The sequence below is a fragment of the Puma concolor genome, chromosome B1 (genome assembly GCF_028749965.1).
Source record: "Puma concolor isolate L17-30 chromosome B1, mPumCon1.1.hap2, whole genome shotgun sequence".
Taxonomy (NCBI): Eukaryota; Metazoa; Chordata; class Mammalia; order Carnivora; family Felidae; genus Puma; species Puma concolor.
This window is the reverse complement of record NC_141670.1, coordinates 145,714,126-145,736,413: the sequence shown is the minus strand read 5'-3', so window position 1 is coordinate 145,736,413 and position 22,288 is coordinate 145,714,126. Positions and strand designations below refer to the sequence as shown.

Below are 22,288 nucleotides of genomic sequence, written 5' to 3'. Positions count from 1 at the left end.
ACAACTCAGAGCCTGGAGCCCACCTCAGATTCTGTGTCTGCACCTCCCCTGCTCATGCTCTGTCTCTCTCTGTCTCAAAAATAAACAAAAAAACATTTAAAATTTTTTTTCAAAGAAAAAATTATCCAATAAGAATTATTCTATTTGTTACAATCTAGGGTATCTCACTCTGGAGGCCACAGCTCAAGTATTGGAAACCAATGACATCAGGATTATTTCAATAGTCTAAAGAGTACTGTAGGAATTAAAAGTGTAAATGACCAACCTTAGAATCTTTCCAGATTTGGTAGGAATAATTTGAGAACAGGAGATTGTAAATTCCTAGGGCAGGGAGAAAAAAAAAAAAAGGACAGGGAACAGGTGGCAAATTCCTATGGCTTCCCAATTTTGCCTGAAATTATTTTTTTCATAAAAATCCTAAACCGTTCAGAAATGATTTAGGAGTTGCACCATTTGATTTTTCTTCTTTTTTTTTTTTTTAACGTTTATTTATTTTTGAGACAGAGACAGAGCATGAACGGGAGAGGGTCAGAGAGAGAGAGAGACACAGAATCTGAAACAGGCTCCAGGCTCTGAACCATCAGCACAGAGCCCGACGCGGGGCTGGAACTCACGGACCGTGAGATCATGACCTGAGCCGAAGTCGGACGCCCAACCGACTGAGCCACCCAGGCGCCCCACCATTTGATTTTTCGGTAAGAGTGAGGAATTGCCTCAGAGTCACAGAGCACGTGACAAAAGCACTTTCTCAGGGGCCGTGAAGCTTCCTTCTTGAAGAATTTCACGTCTAGAGGAGTTGGTGATTGAGGTGAATCCCGTAGTAGAGCCGGGTTCCCAAGATACATCACAGGGGTGATTGCCTGGGCCCCCAGAGCGTGAACACTTCTCCCGAACGTTGCTCTCCCACCCAGACAGCAACACAGACAGACATGGGTCCCCCGCCAAGAGAAGGGGGCACTGCCACATTGGCTTACATATCTCCTCGGGGCTCCTTAGTTGTGGGAGAGGTGGGGACACTGGTGCCGTGAAGGGCTCCGTTTGTGGGGAGACCCGCAGTCGTCAGAACTCGGGGTGTCGGAGGAAACCTGGCTGACACAGCGAAGTGGGTCCCCCGGTTTCTAGGTACAGAGGCCAGTCCCTTTGTCTGTGGTATCCTGGCCTGGGTGAAAGGTGTGGGGACAGGGCCTCTCAGAGCTGTGCTCCCCAACCAGCGAGGAGCCACCGTGGACGGATTTTGTCTAGGGGTGACGGGCACTGGCCGAAGCCGGACACTTGCCATGGGGCTGACGGCGGGTCTAATTACATCTCTTGCTCCCAAAACACTGGAAGGCCACAGAGCTGGCGGGTCAGCTGCCTTCCTGTCAAAGGCATTCTCTGGTCTCCCCTTCAAGTTTTGAATTGGCTGTAAATAGAAGCACAGAGAGGCCAGGTTAGAGAAGGCACTTCCTGACTGGAATACACAGGTGGCTCCATGTGAATCGACAGCTTTGGCCTGAAAGCTCTGAGGGTGGGGATAGGGGCAGTGCACATGTGACCCCTGCAGCAGGCAAAATAAAGGGGGAAGCTGAGGCTGGGGTGACATATGACAGGTAGCTGTGGTTGAAACTGAGTTAAACCGGGCGACTGGTTGGGCTTTGGCCTGATTTGCCTCCATTTTGAATGTCCTCTCAGATACAAGCTTAGAGCATGGGGAGACAAGTCATGGGGGTGGGTCCGTATCCATGTAGCCAGACCCTAAAGTATCCTGAGAGCCCTGCTCTGTCCTGGTCACTACCACCTAGCACCTGAGTAGTTCCCATGCTAGTGCTTGGACTGAACAGTTAAGACGGGCTAGATATCTTCTGTCCTGTCCTTTCATTTATTGTTTTCCTTTATTGTCAGTGTGACACAATACTAGGACATTTGCAATCAAGATATGTTTTTGGCACAACTGTGCTGTATTACACATACCCCAGGGCCCATCAATGTCCTTTCATTTGTCCTAGTGTTTTTTTTTTTTTTATGTTTATTTATTTTTGAGGGAGAGAGAGAGAGAGAGAGAGAGAGAGAGAGGCAGACACAGAATCCGAAGCAGGCTCCAGGCTCTGAGCTGTCCTCACAGAGCCCAACGCAGGGGCTCAAACTCACGAACCGAGAGATCATGATCTGAGCCGAAGTCAGACGCTTAACTGACTGAGGCACCCAGGAGCCCCTGGCCTAGCGTTTTTGTATGTCCTTCTTGTCTCCGTTGACCTATTTCTTATCATAGGTCACATACCTGGTAGTATAGGTTAAGTGCCACACACAAATATAAGTAAAAATTTTTCTTGAGCCCATGTTCCTTTCGGCGTTGTTTCAAATTTTTATTTAAATTCTAGTTAATTAACATATAATTAACTGTGTAATATTGGTTTCACGAGTAGAAGTTAGTGAATTTAGCTCTTCACAAGTGCCCTCCTTAATGCCCGTCGCCCAATTAGCCCATCCTCTTCCCCTCCCCTCCCCTCCAGCAACCCTCAGTTTGTTCTCTGTATTTAAGATTCTCTTATGGTTTGCTTTTCTCTCTCTTTTTTTCCTTCCCATATGTTCATCTGTTTTGTTTCTTAAATTCCACATATGAATGAAATCATATGGTGTTTGTCTTTCTCTGATTGACTTTGAGCCCAAGTTCTGTTGGCTGTGCTAAGGAAGTCAGTGAGCTTTTTAGGCAGGAATTAGATCCTACAAACATCCTAGTCATTATGCCCTAAGTGACTAATCTTTTTGTTGGTGGTGGGTGTTATTTTAGTCTTAGGATTTCCTTCAGGAGGATATTGGATAAAGTTTCAACTTTATATCTTTACACTTGGCCTAATTCTGAATTTTCCTACTATGACAGAGGTATTTTACATGAAAAAAAAATCTGTTCTCACTGAATCCAAAACATTTCTATTTGGGTTCAATATACAAGAGGTTCGAAGAATCCAGACACAGTCAAATTTTGCCAGCCCTTCAAAATATTACCACTGAATTAAGTTTCTGAAATTCAAATATGGACTTCTCTTATAAATTATCTGAAGCAAGTGTTTTAAACCAGGAGCAATTTTGCCCTGCAGGGCACATTTGGCAACATCTGGAGACATTGTTGGTTGTCACATGTGGGGAGGCCAGGGATGCTGCTAGACATCCTCTAGGGCACAGGACAATGGTGAAACATCTGGCCCCAAAGTCAATAGTGTTGCTGTTGCCAAATCCCGATCCAAAGTAACTTAATTCGCTTTTTTAAGGAAAGGGAATATGCTATTGACTTACCAGCATCTGAAATATATAGTAGCTTTTCTTGTATCCACGACTGCTGTCACTGCTCTCCTCCGACAAACCAAGCACCCCTTTCTAGAAACAGAAGAATGCAGTCGTCTTAGAACCTCTTCTTCCTTTCTGTCTGTTGCTTCCTTTCCAAATGGGTGCATATTGCTCAAAACTTGGAGAAGAGCTACTCAAAGTAACGACACTAAGTTAGTGGCTCTGCCAAGGTGTTCAATGTCTTGGATAAAATGGCAACACCCCCAAATAGACTTGGGGCAAGTCAAAGGTCAGAGGCTGTCTCTGTCAGCACCCCTCCTTTCACTATGGCCACGGGCACCTCAGTCTTCTCATCCCAGCTCCCTTCTCTTTGGGGACCTCAGAGATAGTCCCAGGTGGTCTATAAACCTATGTGCAAAATAACCCTAGATGCTCCCCAACACACACATACATGTGCACACACACACACACCCACACACACACACCCTGAGGAGCAGCCATGTTTTGATTTGGATTTTTATCTTCTCCCCCCTCAACACAAGCATCTTTTCACCTGTGTATGCATATTGCCTAAGATTTCTTTTTTTGAACTTAACGGATTTCCAGTTAAATCTTCAATTGGAGCCCTTTGTGACATCTTGTAGCATTCTACATGTTTTCAGTCCTTTAGATGAATTTAAGCGGATAATGATGCCAAAAGTATCTCATGAAAACAAACCAATTTACTTATAAATAAAAAACATTGCTCTGAGTGCACCATTATCAAAGTCAGTGATTAAAACAATATGCTCTCGTTTCTGATAGCAACCCTAAAAAGGTGTATAGGAAGCACAGTTGTCCTTTGTTACTCAAGCCATAACTGAGCTGCTGTGAACTGAGTATTTGCATCCCTCTAAAATTCATATGTTGAAACCCTAATCCCTAGTGTGATAGTATTTGGAAGTGGCACCTTCAGTAGGTAATTAGGTCATGAAGGTGGTGCCCTCATGAATACAACTGATGCCCTCATAGGAAGAGACACACGGGCGCTTGCTTTCTCTCTCTCTCTCTCTCTCTCTCTCTCTCGTCTGCCATGTGAGGATACAGCAAGAAGATTGTCTACAAATCAGGAAGACATTGGCAGGCACCTTGATCTTGGACTTCCCAGGCTCCAGAACTGTTATGAGAAATAAATTCTTGTTTATTAAGCCACCCAGTCTATGGTATTTTGTTATAGCGGCCAGTGTAGACTAATACATGGGCTCAGCAGGAAGAAGCCCCAAGATCACCTAGCAATGTCTATCCTGATCACATAAATGGGCAATAATGGAATGTATGTTCATATTTGCCATTAATCCTAGATATATAGTAGACATGTGCCTATACCTCTACGTATCATCTGTTTGGGAAGAGCAAGAATGTTTGTGGGTCGTTTTGGGGTTCTTTGGATCATTATTATGTCCCCATACCATTGATTACTAAATATACATTGAGTAAATCACTTGTACAAATTCTAAATGTCACACACGCCCCTGTATTTTACCACATCTGCCCCAGAAGGGGGGAGAACCAGAGAACAATGGTGCTGAGCCCAGATGACTAAGCTGGGTGGTCATCCAGACTGACTAGGTCAGTAATTTGTTTCCACAAGGCAGACTACAGCAACACATGACTGAAATTTCTACCTTGACAAAATAATAAATTCTATATTATAGACCTCTAGGTTGCCTGTAAGTAATAGGCAAATCATGGAAACTGTGATGGTAAGTCCCAAACTTGCGCTCTGAAGCTCCTCATCAGCAAAAGAGTGAATGCTATCCTTCTAGAGGCCTAGCAAGAAACACATTGCCTAGCTCAAAAATATGCTGGAGTCTCACGTTTCATCTTAAAAATTCATGTGAATTTTGTATTTGTGCCACAATAGATTTGTTGTAATGTTAACATGTTCTAAATTACCAGTTAAATTTTTCCTCAAAAAGACATCTAGAAAACTGATTGTCTTAGAAGATGTACCATGTTTCTCTTGTGGCTTGGCCCACCTCTGAGCCACCACCCGGTCCTCTGCACACATTATGATACATGAGAAGGGTGAGTCGGTTGAACTGGGGTCCCTAAAAAGATATGTACAAGTTCTCACCCTCGGTATATGTGAATGTAACCTTATTTGGAAATAGGGCCTTTGCAGATATAACTGAGCTGAGGATCCTGAGTTGAGTTCATCATATATTTAATCCAATGAGAAGGTTTTCAGACACAGAGAAACATGGAGAAGGCCATGTGAAGATGGAGGCAGAGATGGGGACATGTTGGCACAAGCCAGCCAAGGGACTGTGGGAGCCACCAGTAGCTGGAAAGGAGCAAGGAAGGATTTTCCCTGAAGCCTTAGCAGAGAGCATAGCCCTGCTGATGCCTTGATTTCTCACTCTTGGCCTCTGAAAGAATAAATCTTTATTGTTTTAAGTCACCATCTTTGTAATTTGTTACAGCAGTCCTAGCAAAGTAATACACTCAGGACCTACAAAAATCACAATTCCACAGATAATAACACCAATATTTGAACCTGCTTTGGCCACAGGGTCAGAAGTTAACTTTAACTACTGTTCTCGCACAAAGAGGCAAAGCTGCAATGAATCCTAAATCCAATGTCTGAACAGTTCTGCTAATTACCCTCCCACATACTTTGCAAAGTAGACCTTAATCTTGAGAACATCAGAGATGTTTTTGACCACAGGCAGGCCATACAAGAGTGTACAAATTTGAATGGATACCAAGAAAAATATTCTTGCCTATAAAAATTGGATAATTTGTGCTTCAGAGTACTTGGGTGTGATTTCATAACTGGCCTCAGCTGAATATTCAGCCTTGATGCTCACCTACTGTCTATTGCCACTTTGTAAAAGCATCTAGTAGTTTGTTTTAACAGTCGTGGAGATTGCCAGATGATGTATTTTCATATATTTTAAAGTAGTTTAAAATAACTTAAAGGCATAACTCATCTGGTATTGGCAAATGTGACTTGGAAAATCAGTTCAGCATATTTTTAGACCATACTAGTAGACAATTAGGTCACATCCATATGTGTAATTAGAAAAGCAGGAAAATGGGACATGTGCTAGCAGTATATGTTAAAAACTTTGAAAAGTGTTCCACAAAATGCTAGAAAAGGAAAGAACATTTTATATACGGCTGGTGAGAGAGACCTGATTGGAAAACAAAACCAAAATAACAAGAGTTTACGGTGCTGAAGGTGATATTACCGTTCTGACTTTATGAACATTGAAAACATAATGTTGGGCGCCTGGGTGGCTCAGTCACTTAGGCATCTAACTCTTGATTTTGACTCAGGTCATGATTTCATGGTTCATGAGATCAAGCCCTGCATTGAGTTCTGTTGTGGAGCCTGCCTGGGATTCTCTCTCTCTCCCTGTCTCTCCCGCGTGCCCCCCCCCCCCAAATAAATAAGTAAACTTCAAAAAAGAAAGAAAACATAATGACAATGTCACGGAATGGATTCAGAGGCCAGTTTCCTAGTGAATTTCAGTTAGGTAATCTTTCAAGTTTGGTCAGTGTGTGTGTGAGAGTAAGTAAATCTTCCTTTGAACGGGAGAAGAATGCCATGTGCCTGAAACTATCCCTCTTTCTAAAACTGCAATTAAATCCTTTTTTTTTTTTTTTTTTTACCTTCACTGTCTTTCAGGTATCCTCTGCTATAGTTCCTGTAAAGGTGTTAAGTAGAAAGAAGGAATGAGAATTAAAAGTGGCTCCACTAAGCTGGCACTTCTCAAATCACAATGTGTCTCCTACTTCAGAACATTATTTCAAAGTGGGGAAGAACTTTCACTCTGGTTATTTCTGTACTCTTGCTATACTGTTCTTCAAGCAAAAACTGTGAATTGGTGGCGACAGCCCTTGAATCATTTCATTAGCCCGATGATTTAAATGTACTGAGTGAATAAAATAGAATTTAAGTGATTTGTTCTTGTGATATCCCACACAACTTCCTAAAGTGCTAGCCCTCGGAGCAGCGCTCGGTGGCTATAGTTTCAGATTAAAATTATATTGCTACAGCCGGGCACCGCTACAAGACTTGCAGAGCAGGGAGCAGATTCAGTTTATTTAATGATAAAGCTAGAAGCAGCTAAGAATGTGTTCTTCACTGCAGAAGACATTCATTAGGAAAGTTGATGCCATCACCCCCTTTGTTTTCACTAGGCTGTTCTTGAGTGACAAGCGTCTACTAAAATAACTTTAGTGGTGATTTTGGCCTCTAACCATTAAATACAATTACAGTAGTTCCCCGTATCCACAGCTTTGCCTGCCACAGTTTTCATTACCTGCGGTCAGCCGTGGTCAGGAAGCAGATGATCCTTCTGAGGAACGGTCAGGGGTCAACAGCCCAACCCTACATGACTCACCTCACTTCGTCTCATCACGTAGACATTTTATCATCCCATCACGTAGACGTGTCATCACAAGAAGAATGGTGAGTGATGTACAGTAAGATATTTTGAGAGACAGAGGAGGCCACATTCACATAACTTTTCTTACATATATTGTTATAATTGTCCTCTTTTATTAGGACCCTATATATAGGATTCAGTACCGTTCACAGTTTCAGGCATCCATTGGGGGGGTCTTGGAAAGAACACTCCACAGACAAGATGGGGGAGACTACCTCAGTGTTAAAAAATAGGTTATTTAGGGGCACCTGGGTGGCCCAGTTGGTTAAACGTCCATCTTTGGCTCAGGCCATGATCTCATAATTCATGAGTTTGAGCCCCAAGTAGGGCTCTGTGCTGACAGCTCGGAGCCTGGAGCCTGCTTTGGATTCTGTGTCTTCCTCTCTCTCTGTCCCTCCCCTGCTCACACTCTGTCTCTTTCTGTCTCTCAAAAAATAAATAAAAATGTGTAAAAAAAATTAAAAAATAAGTTAGTTGTTGATAATTAAACTATTAAAAAGTTATGAAGTAAAATCACCCAACTACACTTCTGGCATGCTTGCAGACATAGGATACTGTGGAAGGATCTCTGAGAGAGAGATTTTAAGGATACATGTCAGAATTTAATTTAAATCACAATATTATTTTCTGTTTTCTGAAGAAACACACCACTAGGAGGTAACAAAAATGAATAGATAAAGGTCTGGATGGAAGTGTCCCAACGTATGGTGATATGGATAGTTTTTATCTTCTTTAGACTTTTTTATTTCTGATTTTTCTTTTCTTTAATGTTTATTTATTTTTGAGAGAGAGAATGAGAAAGACAGTGTGAAGGGGGAGGGGCAGAGAGAGAGGGAGACAGAGGATCTGAAGAGGGAGCAGAGGATCTGGGCTCGAACTCACGAACCGAACCGTGAGATCATGACCTGAGTTGAAGTTGGACGCTTAACCGACTGAGCCACCCAGGCGTCCCTATTTCTGATTTTTCTGCCATATGTATGTAGAGCCTTTATAATCAGGAAAAGTTTTTTATTTTATTTTATTATTTTTATTTATTTTTTTTTTTAAATTTTTTTTTTTCAACGTTTTTTATTTACTTTTGGGACAGAGAGAGACAGAGCATGAACGGGGGAGGGGCAGAGAGAGAGGGAGACACAGAATCGGAAACCGGCTCCAGGCTCTGAGCCATCAGCCCAGAGCCCGACACGGGGCTCGAACTCACGGACCGCGAGATCATGACCTGGCTGAAGTCGGACGCTTAACCGACTGCGCCACCCAGGCGCCCCTATTTTATTATTTTTAGAAAAAATTACTTCTTAAAAGAGTTTTCCTTCTTCCTCCCATTCAATAGGTCAGAGAACAGGTCACATGCACAGATATATATCATGGATATGTATATGTACATATTTATACATATAATTAAATTGTTTAGTAAAGCATCACTACAGTGTGGAATAAAATTAATAATTAGTTCCTCTATAAACCAATTTTAAGGAAAAAAAATGAATTAAAATAATGATAGGCGGGGAAGGGGAAGGATTTATAGAGAAAGTAAGTCTCCTTCCCACCCCTTCCCCCAGAACTCTAGTTTTCCAGCAAATCTGTTTTGATTTCTGCTTCGTATACATATATACGTATACATATGTACATATACATATATACATAATATATATGTACATAATAGATGTACATAATAGATGTACGTATATACGTATACATATATACGTACATATGTACATATATTTATATAAATTTCAAACCATTCTTTGTCCTTACTCCTACAGTCTAAGATATAATCTTTATTAACATTTTGCTACATATCATTTCAATCTGTTTCTGCATCCATACTATAGATCATAGCGTTTTTGGGTTTTTTTAACGCAAATGAGGTTATACTGTAGATATTGTTCTGCCACTTACCTTTTCTCGTTGGGCGATGTATCACAGACAGTTTTCCCTGGCGGTATCTACTGTGTGACATTCCACTGTATGCTTGAATCAAAATGTATTGAGATTTCCCTGTTGGTGGATATTTAGACTGTTTTTTGCCATAATAAGTAATTCTCTAGTGAATATCATAATCATTATTTTAAAAATAGAAAAACAAACATAAGATGTTTGGGGCCGCCTGGGTGGCTCAGTCAGTTGAGCATCTGATTTCGGCTCAGCTCATGACCTCATGGTTCACGAGTTCCAGCCCCACATTGGGCTTGCTGCTGTCCCCCTCCTTTCTGCCCCACCCCTGCTCACACTCTTTCTCTCAAAAATAAACATTTTTTTAAAAAAGCACCTATCTCTGCACTCAGGAAATGAAGCAATCATAAATGACTTATCTAGATTACAGATTCTTTTTCTAAAAATTTATTTATTTAGGTAATCTCTACACCCAATGTGGGGCTCAAACTCAACCACGAGATCAAGAGTGGCAGGCTCTTCTGACTGAGCCAGCTGAGTGCCCCAGTTTATAGGCTCTTATAAGCACCAATATTTAGATTTTTTAATGTGTTTGGAATTGTCTGTAAGGAAGGCACACTTCCAGGCTATCTTAACTAGAGCATATTAAGCACAATTTGCATTTTATTGATAACTTAGGGCCTCTGTAAATACCATCCGTACACTGCAATCCTGTGATGGCCCCAAGAGGGGGTTCAGGGTTGGGTCCATGTTCCCCTGCCCTCGGTGACGTAAAGATGAAGTTCAAAGTCAAACAACGTGTTGGTTTGTGATAGTAGAGGAAGGTGGGGAGAGGGGTTGGCACTGTGCGTCACATTCTATGTTTTGCGTCTCTTTGGTCTCCTGAGAGTCAGCAGCTCTGGTGAAGGATTGACCCAGAAATTTATGGGACATAATTGATGAACTCCCTAAGGCAAGTCCCAGTGTCCAAACGGAACACGTCCACGAAGGGGTTACTTGATTAAGAAGAGTGAAGAAAATGAATATTGGATTTGACAGGCTGTTGGCAGACAGGATTCTTAAAACATCAAAGCTCTGGGAGACAGACAGTTGGTTATAGCTAAAAGGCCAAAAAATCAGTTGCTGGTAGCAGAAATATGGGAAATATAATTTCCAAGCTCCTTTTGGACTCTAATATTCTATGAGGCTATGATTGCATTTTCACTGAGGGGTCCCAGTTGTGAGCACAGGCAATCAAGACCCCAAAGCTGTTTCTTCTAGGAACATAGTGGTGGCTAGAAGCAATTTAAAAGCAGCAAAGAAGGTGCCTGTGTATTGAGGGGAGAAGACAATGAAGCAAAAGTACAAACCAGGAGAAACCACGTAATTACAATAGCTCTTTTTCTCAGAGGAAATCATGCAACTCGATACTACAAACGCTTCATATTCGGTGCCATAGATTAAAGCAGAATAGGATGCCATTCCAAATAGTTATGAGTTTTAAAAAGGAAAGGAAACAGTACAAGGACATATACAATACACACCAATAATTTATCTTTTACTTCATAAATATAAAAGGCCCGTTAGATATAAATGGCAAAAGAATATAGATATTGCAGGCAGTTTGTGTGAAGAACAAGAAAGTGGGAAGACATTTCAACGGAGAACGACATCATTGAAATCTGCTCTTTTCTGAGTTCGCTGACGTTCTAGGAGGGCGAAGGCCACAATATTTAACATATTGTCATTACCCTGATGTCTAGCGTCCCAGGAAAGCCATCAGCAGTGGAGGCTCCATCCCACCCCCCCCCCACACTGCTGCTTCTCGTTTCTCTCTCCCTCAATTCCTTTCTTTCTCCCTTGCTTCCTTTCTCCCTCCTCTTCCTCACAAGTCAGAATGAGAGAAATCTCATGCAGAAACTCCATCTGCCAGGCTGCTCTAAGATACTCCACTTTTGACATTTAAAGAGAGTGAGGAATGGGGCGCCTGGGTGGCGCAGTCGGTTAAGCGTCCGACTTCAGCCAGGTCACGATCTCGCGGTCCGTGAGTTCGAGCCCCGCGTCGGGCTCTGGGCTGATGGCTCAGAGCCTGGAGCCTGTTTCCGATTCTGTGTCTCCCTCTCTCTCTGCCCCTCCCCCGTTCATGCTCTGTCTCTCTCTGTCCCAAAAATAAATAAACGTTGAAAAAAAAAAAAAAAAAAGAGAGTGAGGAAGCCAATTTTACGATGCTACCCAGAATGTTAGCTGGAGGCCAGGAAACCAGCACTTGATCTGTCAGCTGAGACAGTGAGAGGGGTATTGAGATGAACATTTCTGTATGTTTCACATGTAGGGAAGTGGACAGCAGCTGGCTTTGCATAGGGCAGCAGTCCTGAATCCCAGAGGTCCGTGGAGTTCTAGGGGGTCTGCTTGAGGTTTTATGCAAAATGTACATGTGGGGGGTTTTACAGATTCCCAAAGGGGTACAATGACCAAAAGAGGTAAAGACTGTGGCATGGAGTGTGTCAGATAGCCCTGGTGCCTCACCGCATCCTTAGACCCTATGTGGTGTCCCCAAAGCACTTCCTGTTGACTATTCTGGTATGACTAGAATGAAGTGCCAGGTTCAGCCTTGACAATAACAAGGGTTTAGGGAGTGAATCCATGAAACAGGAAATACTGAGCTATCCGTTCCAACTTTCCCGCTATTTAACTCTTGTATCTTCATGTATCACAAACAGGAGAGGGATCTGTGTTTTATTATACTATGTACCGTATATATTTTTTAAAAGTTTATTTATTTATTCTGAAAGAGAGAGAATCCATGCAAGCGAGTAGGGGAAGGGCAGAAAGAGAGGGAGAGAGAGAATCCCAAGCAGACCCAATGCTCTCAGTGCAAAGCCTGACTCCGGGGCTCAATCCCATGAACCGGAAATCATGACCTGAGCTGAACTCAAGGGTCAGATTTTTACATGACTGAGCCACTCAGGCACCCCTGTCATATTTCTAAAAAAGAGAATATAATCATGTGTTTTTTTGTACAAACATGGAAGGAACAAGTGTAAAGAATTATATTTAACTCATTAATTAATATGGGAACTGGAAAGATATTACAACAGTTTAAGAAGTCAACACAAAGGACCCAACATCTATACTCAGAAACAGAATGTGGAAATGAATTTACGAATAGTGCAAAACTGACAAAACTGGTCAATTTCCACCAGGTGATAACCAGTTGCATCTCACCAGACAAGTGGCACTTAAAAAAATTTTTTTTATGTTTATTTATTTTGAGAGAGAGAGAGAGAGAGCAAGCAGGGGGAGGCAGAGAGAGAAAGTTAGAGAAATCCCAAGCTCTGACAGTGTGGAGCCCAATGTGGAGCTCAAACCCACGAACCGCGAGATCATGACCTGAGCTGAAACCAAGAGTCAGTCACTCAACCGACTGAGCCACCCAGGCACTCCTGCATTTCTGTACATGGGATTTAATTACATTACTATCAGTTTTGTACAAGTTAGCTTCTGTTTCTCCAGAGTGCTCAAATAGTCAAAGACAAAGGTAGAGACAACACGTCAATGCACTAAGTACCCAGAGAACTCCCAGACTGCAAAGTCTTTCACAATTTTTCTTTATGGTGCCTTTGTTCTTAGGATGTTTTCTTTGAGACGAGCTTTATGTGCTAATGGCTACCAATTCAGTGTGATCTGGGGGCACTGAGAAGACCCTTTTTAATCACCCAATTCTTAGCCTACCTGCATGCAAGGTACCTGAAATTCCACCCTGGGAGCTTTGGTCTTTGAATGGGCCTTGATTTATGCTACTCAGAATCCCCACAGAGAGCAATATTTATCAGGGGCCCTGGAAATGCATTAGAGCACTTTCATGGGTCTTAACATGTTTGACTCTCATAACAACCATTTTATAAGTGATGAGACTTGGAGGCTTATTCAAGGTGACACAGACCTAGTGCATGATGAGTGACACTTGGGGACTTGCACTCAGTTCTTCTGGTTTCAGAAAATGTCCAATCCTGCTGTGATAATGGGCCTTAAATGGCCAGTGCTTCTGGGAGTAGATCTACTGAGGGCAGACAGAGGCACTGGAAGAGGATTCATACTTGCTCACAAAGTCCTTGGACACAACCATTGAAAATGGAAAGTTCAGTCAGCATTCATGCCTCCCATATTTGCTGAGCACCTACCTTGTGTCAGGCACTGGGGTCATAGCACTGAACAAGGCAAATAGAGTCCCTGTGCTTGGGGAATTAAGCTCTAGTAGGGAAGACAAACAACAAACAGCCAAATGCACTACGAATTATTCAGTCAGGGCTTCCACAAAGACCTGCAGGAAGTGGCCTGGGCATATCCGGATGCTGTGACTTTAGGTGAGCTTGGGGAAGGAGGGGCAGGGAAGGATTATTTAAATTCTGATGTCAGGAATGACCAGCAATTAAGGGGGGCCGTCCTCTATGGCGGAGAGGAAAAAAATACTTCAGGCAGAGGGAACAACATGTTGAAGACTCTAAATCGGAGTCTCCCTCTGTGTCTATGGTCTTTCTCCTCTGCATCTTAACACAAAAATTTAAACTTAAATATCTTCCTAGGTAGAATGTACCGTGGAGACATTCTTGAACAGAAGGGCTTTTTTCCCTCATCCAATTTAGACTCCCTCTCTCCCCACCTTAAGAGGAAATCAGTAACTTCAACATCATTTCTGAAAATATACTGATTCCTAAGTTATATTTAGTCACCCTCACTTTACCAAAAACAAATGTAGATCCTTTCTTGAAAGAGGGAATGGATGTTGTCAATGCAAAATGAACAAACCCTTTTAGAATCTCTAAAAGTTGAGAAAGAGACTTTTTTTCGAGTGTGGGGAACACCCCCTTCGCAAGGAAGTGTTCCAGAGAATGAACGTTTTTTACAGAGGTAACTTTTTTACATCTTGTCGAAGCTCAAAAGATTATAGATCAGCATGTAGGCAGGAATCACAAATTTTATCATAAAGGAATGCAGAGATAGGAGCACTGATCAATATCTCAAGGATGAAATGGTTTCCTTTAGGCTACTCATTCACAAAGCAGATGTATAATGCATGTGTGGTGGGCCATCAGTCAGGCTTTTGTTTGAACAACTTGATATACAGTCATGTTGACTTAGAAAGAAATCTAAAATGGCTTCCTTGTATATCAGATCTTCAGAGAGTTTTTCTCTCATCAATATAAAAAGGCATAAGAATGGGGAAAACCATTGCCAAGGTTAATTTTATGTCCAGAGTATCAGCATCTGGATGCCATGTAGACCTAGCCATGCATGACTTTGGATTCCTGTCGGTAAATTTAGAAGCCCTGGAAAGGGAAGAAATGGGAAAACCACAGTGGCTACTCACTGTCTGAAATGCAAGCACTCCATGGAGAAAGACCAGAAGACTCACACACTGGGCCATGGTGAGGCGCTGAAACGCAAGAGGAGCTTTTACTCATACAGATAAACACGGGTATGTGCCTACATCGATGATGTCTCACCAGTCTTTATTGAACATCAGCTGTGTACCATGGAAGCAGTAAAGCAAACAGGTCACAGAGCAGGCTGAGTTTCAAATCCGACTTTGACACTTGCTAGCTGTGCGACGTAGGCAAATTATTTGACCTCTTGGTACATTTCCCAGAAAATGGGGGTAACGTTAAAAGCTATTTCAAGACTGGTTATGAGGGACACCTGGGTGGCTCAGTCAGTTGAGTGTCCGACTTCCGCTCAGGTCATGATCTCGCTGTCCGTGCATTCAAGCCCTGCGAAAGGCTCTGCTGACAGCTCAGAGCCTGGAGCCTGCTTCGGATTCTGTGTCTTCCTCTCTCTCTCTGCCCCTCCCCCACTCATGCTCTGTCTCGCTGTCAAAACTAAATAAGCATTTAAAAATTTTTAAAAAAAAGAGTGGTTATGAAAGGTGAATGAGTGTACACGAAGCACTTAAAATAGTTCATGGAATACTGGTGGCCCTCTATGTTTTTAGCTTTTACTGTTACCACCACGCTATGAGCTGGGCACCAAACAGATACAGAGATAGGTAGAATGAAGGCCTGGTTGTCAAGGAATTCATAGTCTATTAAAGAGATTAAATAAAAAGAATAGATTTCTGCTTCCACTGCTTACTGCCTTATTCCTTACTCAGTGGTTACTCATTAAATATTTGCTGAGAGAGGGGTGCCTGAGTGATTAAGTGTCCATCTTTAGCTCAGGTCATGATCTCAGGGTTCATGAGTTTGAGCCCCGCATCGAGGCCTCTGCTGTGAGCACAGAGCCTGCTTCAGATATTCTGTCCCCCTCTCTCTCTGCCCATCCCCTGGCCCCGCCCATGTGCACACTCTTTTTCAAAAATAAATCCCTTAAAAATTATATATATATATATGTATATATATATATATATGCTGAGAGAATCCATAAACTGGATACAACTCAGAATGAACTTGAACAGTGCCTTGCACAATTGTCTAGGTCAGAAGATGGAACTTTCAAAAGCAAAAATATACCTAAAGCAGAAATACCTAATGTTTGTGTGGGTCCTAGAAAATCAGGTTCTGGTTAACTTAACACCACCAAGATCCTGGCTCCTTCTTGACCTGCACCACCCCAGCCCCACCACAGGCAGGAAGCACATTTCATTTGCCACCCACAGAGGCCCTTCAGGTATTTCCCAGGGATCCTGATTCAGCGGGGCGGTAGGTGACTTTACAGCCTCCCACGGGAACCGCTGGAGACCCACTGAGCCCTGTGAGTCAGCGAGCCTGGTTCCCAGAAGGGGAAGAAAAGGGAGGACAGCTCCCCAGCTGGATTTGTCCTTTTCCTGGGCTTATTTCCTGGTGTGGGGAAGACACTGCGCATCGCTCCTTCGGAAGCGAGAACCATCTGAAGAGCTTTCATGTGCATATTTGCTGACTATTGAAGGGTACCAAAATATGCCGCCCCAAAATATGCTTCTATGGCATCTGAATTATTTTGAGCTAAGGCCATTCATTGAGAACGAGCAGATGCAAGAAAAATTCTAAAACAGGGCGTAAGTTTTCCTTCCGTAAAGGAAATTTCCATTGGTGAAAGAGGTCTCCCTCTCCAGGAAAAGGAGAATTCTTAACAACTCTTACTGACTAGAAGGCACTGACTTGAATCTGCATAATAAATCTTACTAAACAATGCTTATTACCATACTTTCCCTGGTCACCTTCCCATAATTTGCCTCCCCTGGCGAAGCCTCAAAACCCTTTTCCTTTGTTTTAGCCTGAGATACTATATGAGCCCAAATTCTAACCACCTCTTAGTTTGACTCATTGCTGGGGACTCCCCCGTGTGCACGCACAATGCACGTTAATAAACTTGTGTTTGTCCTTCTCTCGCTAATCTCTGCCAGTCTAATTTATAGGACCTCACCCCTGCACTATCTCTTGCCTACCCATCTCTCCAAATCCTTTATTGAGAGGTCTCTATACTCCAGGCCCTGTGTAGAGTGCTCTCTACACATCATTCCATTTGATCCTCACGGTTACTGTACCTGGTGGGTATTTCATGCCTATTTTATAGATGAGGAAATCGAGGGTTAGAAAGGTTAATCACTTCCTCAGGGTCATACCAAGGTAGGTGGTAGAGCCAGGGTTTGAATGTCTGACTCCATTTGATTCTTTTACAGATATAATTATAATTTTATTTAGCTTATTGATTTTTCTTTTAGAGAGAGCGAGCGAGCACATGAGTGGGAAGGGGGGTAGGGAGAAGGAAAGTGAGAGAATCTTAAGGAGTCTCGGCACCCAGGGCAGAGCCTGATGCAGGGCTCAATCTTCAACCCTGAGATCATGACCTGAGCTGAAATCAAGAGTCAGACACTTAACCAGCTAAGCCACCCAGGCACCCCATCCACTTGCTTCTTTCTGAGTGACACAGGTCTCCCGGCATCTGTTTCTTTTTTTTATTTTTTTATTTTTTTAAAATTTTTTTTTCAACATTTATTTATTTTTGGGACAGAGAGAGACAGAGCATGAACGGGGGAGGGGCAGAGAGAGAGGGAGACACAGAATCGGAAACAGGCTCCAGGCTCCGAGCCACCAGCCCAGAGCCCGACGCGGGGCTCGAACTCACGGACCGCGAGATCGTGACCTGGGCTGAAGTCGGACGCTTAACCGACTGCGCCACCCAGGCGCCCCTCCCGGCATCTGTTTCTAACTCAGTCCTTTGGAGCCAGAAAAGGTAATGGGTATGTGTAAACATTTTACCATTTACAGGGTGCTTTCTTGAAATAGCCTGAGCAGTGGTTCTCAGGTACAGCCAGTCCAAATTCGACTTTGATTTATTTGGAACTTTCCCAGGAGTTGCCCATCATTTTGGACCATCATGTCACCAATGGCCGCACTTCCCGTCATTTGTGTTTGTGCCTGTTGTATTCACGATCTGCCTGGAAGCACAAGGAGCTGACAAATACTGTGTCTTCTAACAGAGTCATGCCTGAGCGTCTACATATTGAGATGTCTATTACTCCATAATACCTCACCCTCTCTTTTGTTCTGCTTTATAGTATAGTCAGAGCTTAAATTAGTTTTTTGAAGGTAAGCATATGGACAGATGGTTTTTATTTATGCATTTCATTACTGGAGACTCACCTGAGCATTATAAAATATTTGTGCTTAAAAGGAGCATAGGATTTGATAAGCCTGGGAGAAAAAGGGAAACCAAGCTAAAGAGAATCCGGGAGCTAAAAAGACTGCAGTGCTATCTGGACTTTCTGCTCTGGAGGTGGGTCTTTCTCCTAAGCATCTCCTCCTCCAGGGGCATCTCTGCTGAGTCCCACTTTAGAGACCGAAGCAGAGGAAGAACCAGGATGGGTATTCGCCCCATGACAGCAGCGAGTCCCGGGCAAGTGTCCTGAGGAGGGAATATGGCTCTTTGGCCACCAAAGAACGAGAAGGGAGAAAATGAGGAGCAAAGAGACATGCTGAGAAAAGGCAGCAGTTGAGAGAGGCAGGAAATACCTGGTAGGCCCAGGGGGGCAGAGGAAGCCTAATGCTCTGTACAGGGGACTGGATATAATGGGGGCAGAAACACACATAGGCACCTAGGCTGGTTCCAGGTCATTTGCTGCCAAGTCTGAGGCCACTGGTGAATGTTGTCCTGGTTAAGGTCAGTGTGGATCCAAGTGCAGAGCTTGGCTTCCACGAAATAAAGTATCTGTTTGCTCCCACCTCCCTGGTAATAATAGCTACTAAGGGGCACCTGGGTGGCTTAGTCAGTTGAGCGTCAGACTTGGTTTCGGTTCAGGTCATGATCTCACAGTTGTGAGTCTGAGCCCCACATCAGGTTCTGCCCTGACAGTGCAGAGCCTGCTTGGGATTCTCTTTCTCCCTCTCTCTGCCCCTCCCCTGTCCGCTCTTATTCTGTCTCTCAAAATAAATAAACTTGAGATAAATAATAAAAGTAGCTAATACTAAAAATAACTTACACTGTATCTCACACTTGCCATGCTGCAGACACTGTTCCAAGTTCTTTAACTGTATTTGTTCCCTCTTCACAGCAGCGCCCGGAGGTAGGAACTATTTCCATTTCTATTTTACAGATGAGGAAACTGAGGCACAGCGAAATTAAATAATTTGGCCAAAGTCCTAGCTATGAAATGAAGATCAGGATTCCCACCCAAGTTCTTAGGCTTCTATGGACTGTGTTGTGTTCCCCTAAAATTCATATGTTGAAGCCTTACCCCTCCATGTGATAATATTTACAGGTGGGTCTTTGGGAGATCATTTGATTTTGATGAGGCCTTAAGGGTGGGGTCCTCATGATAAGATTAATGCCTTATAAGAAGAGACTGGAGAGCTTGCTTGCTCTTGCTTTCTCTCTGCCATGTGAAGATACAAGGAAGAGGCACCCTGGTCTCAAATTTCCCAGCCTCCAGACCCGTGAGATAAAAGGCTGCTGTTTAATTTTTTTTAATGTTTATTTTATTTTATTTTTTTGAGAGAGGGCGGGGGGAGCGGCTGGGAGAGAGAGAGAGGGAGACACAGAATCTGAAGCAGGCTCAGGGCTCCGAGCTGTCAGCACAGAGCCGGATGCGGGGCTTGAACTCACAAATGGAGAGATGATATCCTGAGCCGCAGTCAGGCGCTTAAGGGACTGAACCACCCAGGCGCCCCTAACGGGCTGTTGTTTAATCCACCCAGCCAATGGTATTGTGCTATAGGAGCCCATGCTAAGACACAGGACCTCCATACTGCTCCCAAGGCTCCCTGAAGGCCCCTTGGTTCTGTGTGTGGCACACAGTTCCAGGTGTTGGGACACTTCCACACTTGAGAGTCAGTGTTCTGTCATGGACAATGACATTGACTACTTTCACTTTCCTATGAGGTCAAGGTTCTTCCTCTTGCACACTCCTGACCAGCACTCCCCATATTGGGCCATTCCCCACCCACCATTCAGTCACCTGTATTGAGGAGGGATAGCTGGACTGACTCTTTATAAACAGATTAAACTACCACTCTGTAGTACTGTCTCAGAAATATTAACCTCCAAAGATTACCTCTCCATCTCTCCCTATTATATAGTGTCCGATATTCCACCTTTTCAGAGTCATTCCTTTGGCTTAAATTACTGCCTCTCCTAATCAATTCAATTCAATAACCATTCATTGAGCACGGTGCAAGATGGCCAGGACAAACAGATGAAAAATATTATCTTTTATAGTGAACGCTTATCAGGCCTGACGATTATACTGGTCCCTCTGAAGAAAAAGCAGCCTGGCTGGTATGGCCACATTATAAGGGACCAGCTCAGAATGCTCTGTATCAGGGGAGAATTAAGCACTCATGTTCGGTCAGGGACAAAAGGAAGTGAAACTAGGTCTGCCTGGAGAGACAACAGAGAGAATATATTCCCTGGGTCCCCACATCTAGAGAACTACCAGAATTCTAGAGATTTCCCCCAGAAATCTAGAGAACCACCTAGTTAGGCTAAGTGAGGAGGTATGTCATGATAATACGATTTTTAAAAAATAATAAAATAATAACAATGAAACAAATCCTTACTAAACTCATTACAGACGAAGCAGTGCACGGTCTCATTTGATCCTGCAACAATGCTACAAAATAGGTTTTAAAAACCAGTAAATGTTTAAATTACCTGTCTTAATTTTTTTTAAAAAAGCTTGGCTGGGATGACTTTAGCAACGCTACAGTAAACAATCTAAGATTTCCTTTCCATCCAATAGATCCTAATTTTTTTTTTTTTCAACGTTTATTTTTGGGACAGAGAGAGACAGAGCATGAACGGGGGAGGGGCAGAGAGAGAGGGAGACACAGAATCGGAAACAGGCTCCAGGCTCTGAGCCATCAGCCCAGAGCCCGACGCGGGGCTCGAACTCACGGACCGCGAGATCATGACCTGGCTGAAGTCGGACGCTTAACCGACTGCGCCACCCAGGCGCCCCTAGATCCTAATTTTTAAAACAGATCTTACAGGCATATGACTGTTTTCGTTTTCTTCAGCTCTCCCATTAAACTACACGTTCCTCTCGAGTCCAACAAAGGGAAAAACATACATTATGACTACAGTCTTATCATTTCAAGTTTGAGACAACAAAGAAACCTAGGGAAAAATCTTTCCTAGCTATAAACATTGCTGATTCTGTCTCTGCTTTTTCCCTTCAGCAAAACTGCTTAGGGGTAGACCATGAGGGAGAAAGCACTAGAAGCCTAGCAGGAATTCATTAACAGAGTTGTTTACCTCAGGTCTCTGGTGATTGTTTGTTTGTTTTCCCATACGTATAATGTATTAAAAAAAGTTTTGGGGCACCTGGGTGGCTCAGTCGGTTAAGCGTCTGACTTTGGCTCAGGTCATGATCTCGTGGTTTGTGAGTTCAAGCCCCGTGTCCGGCTCTGTGCTGACAGCTAGGAGCCTGGAGCCTGCTTCGGATTCTGTGTCTCCTTCTCTCTCTGCCCTTCCCCAGCTTGTGCTCTGTCTCTCTTTGTCCCTCAAAAAATAAATAAGTGCAAAAAAAATTTTAAAAAGTTTTTAGCATGTCCCGTAGATGCATATATAAATAACAATTATTTATCATTTAATTATTTATCATTTGTAAGCATGCTCTGCTGCATTATACTATGGACATTCTAGAACTCACTAAAAACAAGTTTTAAAGTAGTATGGGATTTAAAATGTAAAACTCCTGAAATCTTGTTCTGTTCTAACGGGCTCGTTGTCCACTCCCAGGATGCTAACACCACTTTACCCTAGTGACCATTTCATGCCACAACCACCAGCAATAGCTTCAGCTGCATCTAATGCCTGAGGGTTCATGATACCCAGAATGAATCAATAAATCAGAGGGTGGACGCTTCCCTGCAGACCCTTCAGGGCTTACCTGCTGCCACCGGAGTGTTCTAAGACAAGTAGAAGATTCGATCAGGAGGCGATACCTACGAGGCATTCCCTTAACCCCACGGAATGCTCCTGGTAAGGAATTCTGTGGTTATGTGTGCTTTCCGTGCAGGAGGCCTTATAAAACATGTCAGAGAGGGCGCAACAGTCTGTTTTCAGGATGTGTTTGTGAGAGAATCGCTTACCCCTGGCTTTGCAGCCAACCGCATTGCCCTTCGTGGCACATAATTACACCGAGGCTGGAGGGGAGTGTGTACTTCTGGAGCCGGGCGGGGCCAGGGCCTGTGGCATACATATCGGGGGGTGAATTCCTGACTACCAGAGAACCCCTGAAA

General features: G+C 43.3%; 1 protein-coding gene across 1 annotated transcript; it reads right to left on the bottom strand.

Annotated features, from left to right (window-relative positions):
- Window positions 1–535: 535 nt before the first annotated feature.
- Window positions 536–22,002, bottom strand: LOC147581920 (uncharacterized). Its single transcript, XM_086702969.1, has 3 exons — window positions 21,937–22,002; window positions 3,271–3,351; window positions 536–1,402 (listed from the first exon to the last, which is right to left on the bottom strand). The coding sequence occupies exons 1-3, from the start codon at window positions 22,000–22,002 to the stop codon at window positions 971–973; spliced, it is 579 nt and encodes a 192-aa protein (XP_086559095.1). The 3' UTR covers window positions 536–970.
- Between the last annotated feature and the right edge of the window lie 286 nt (window positions 22,003–22,288).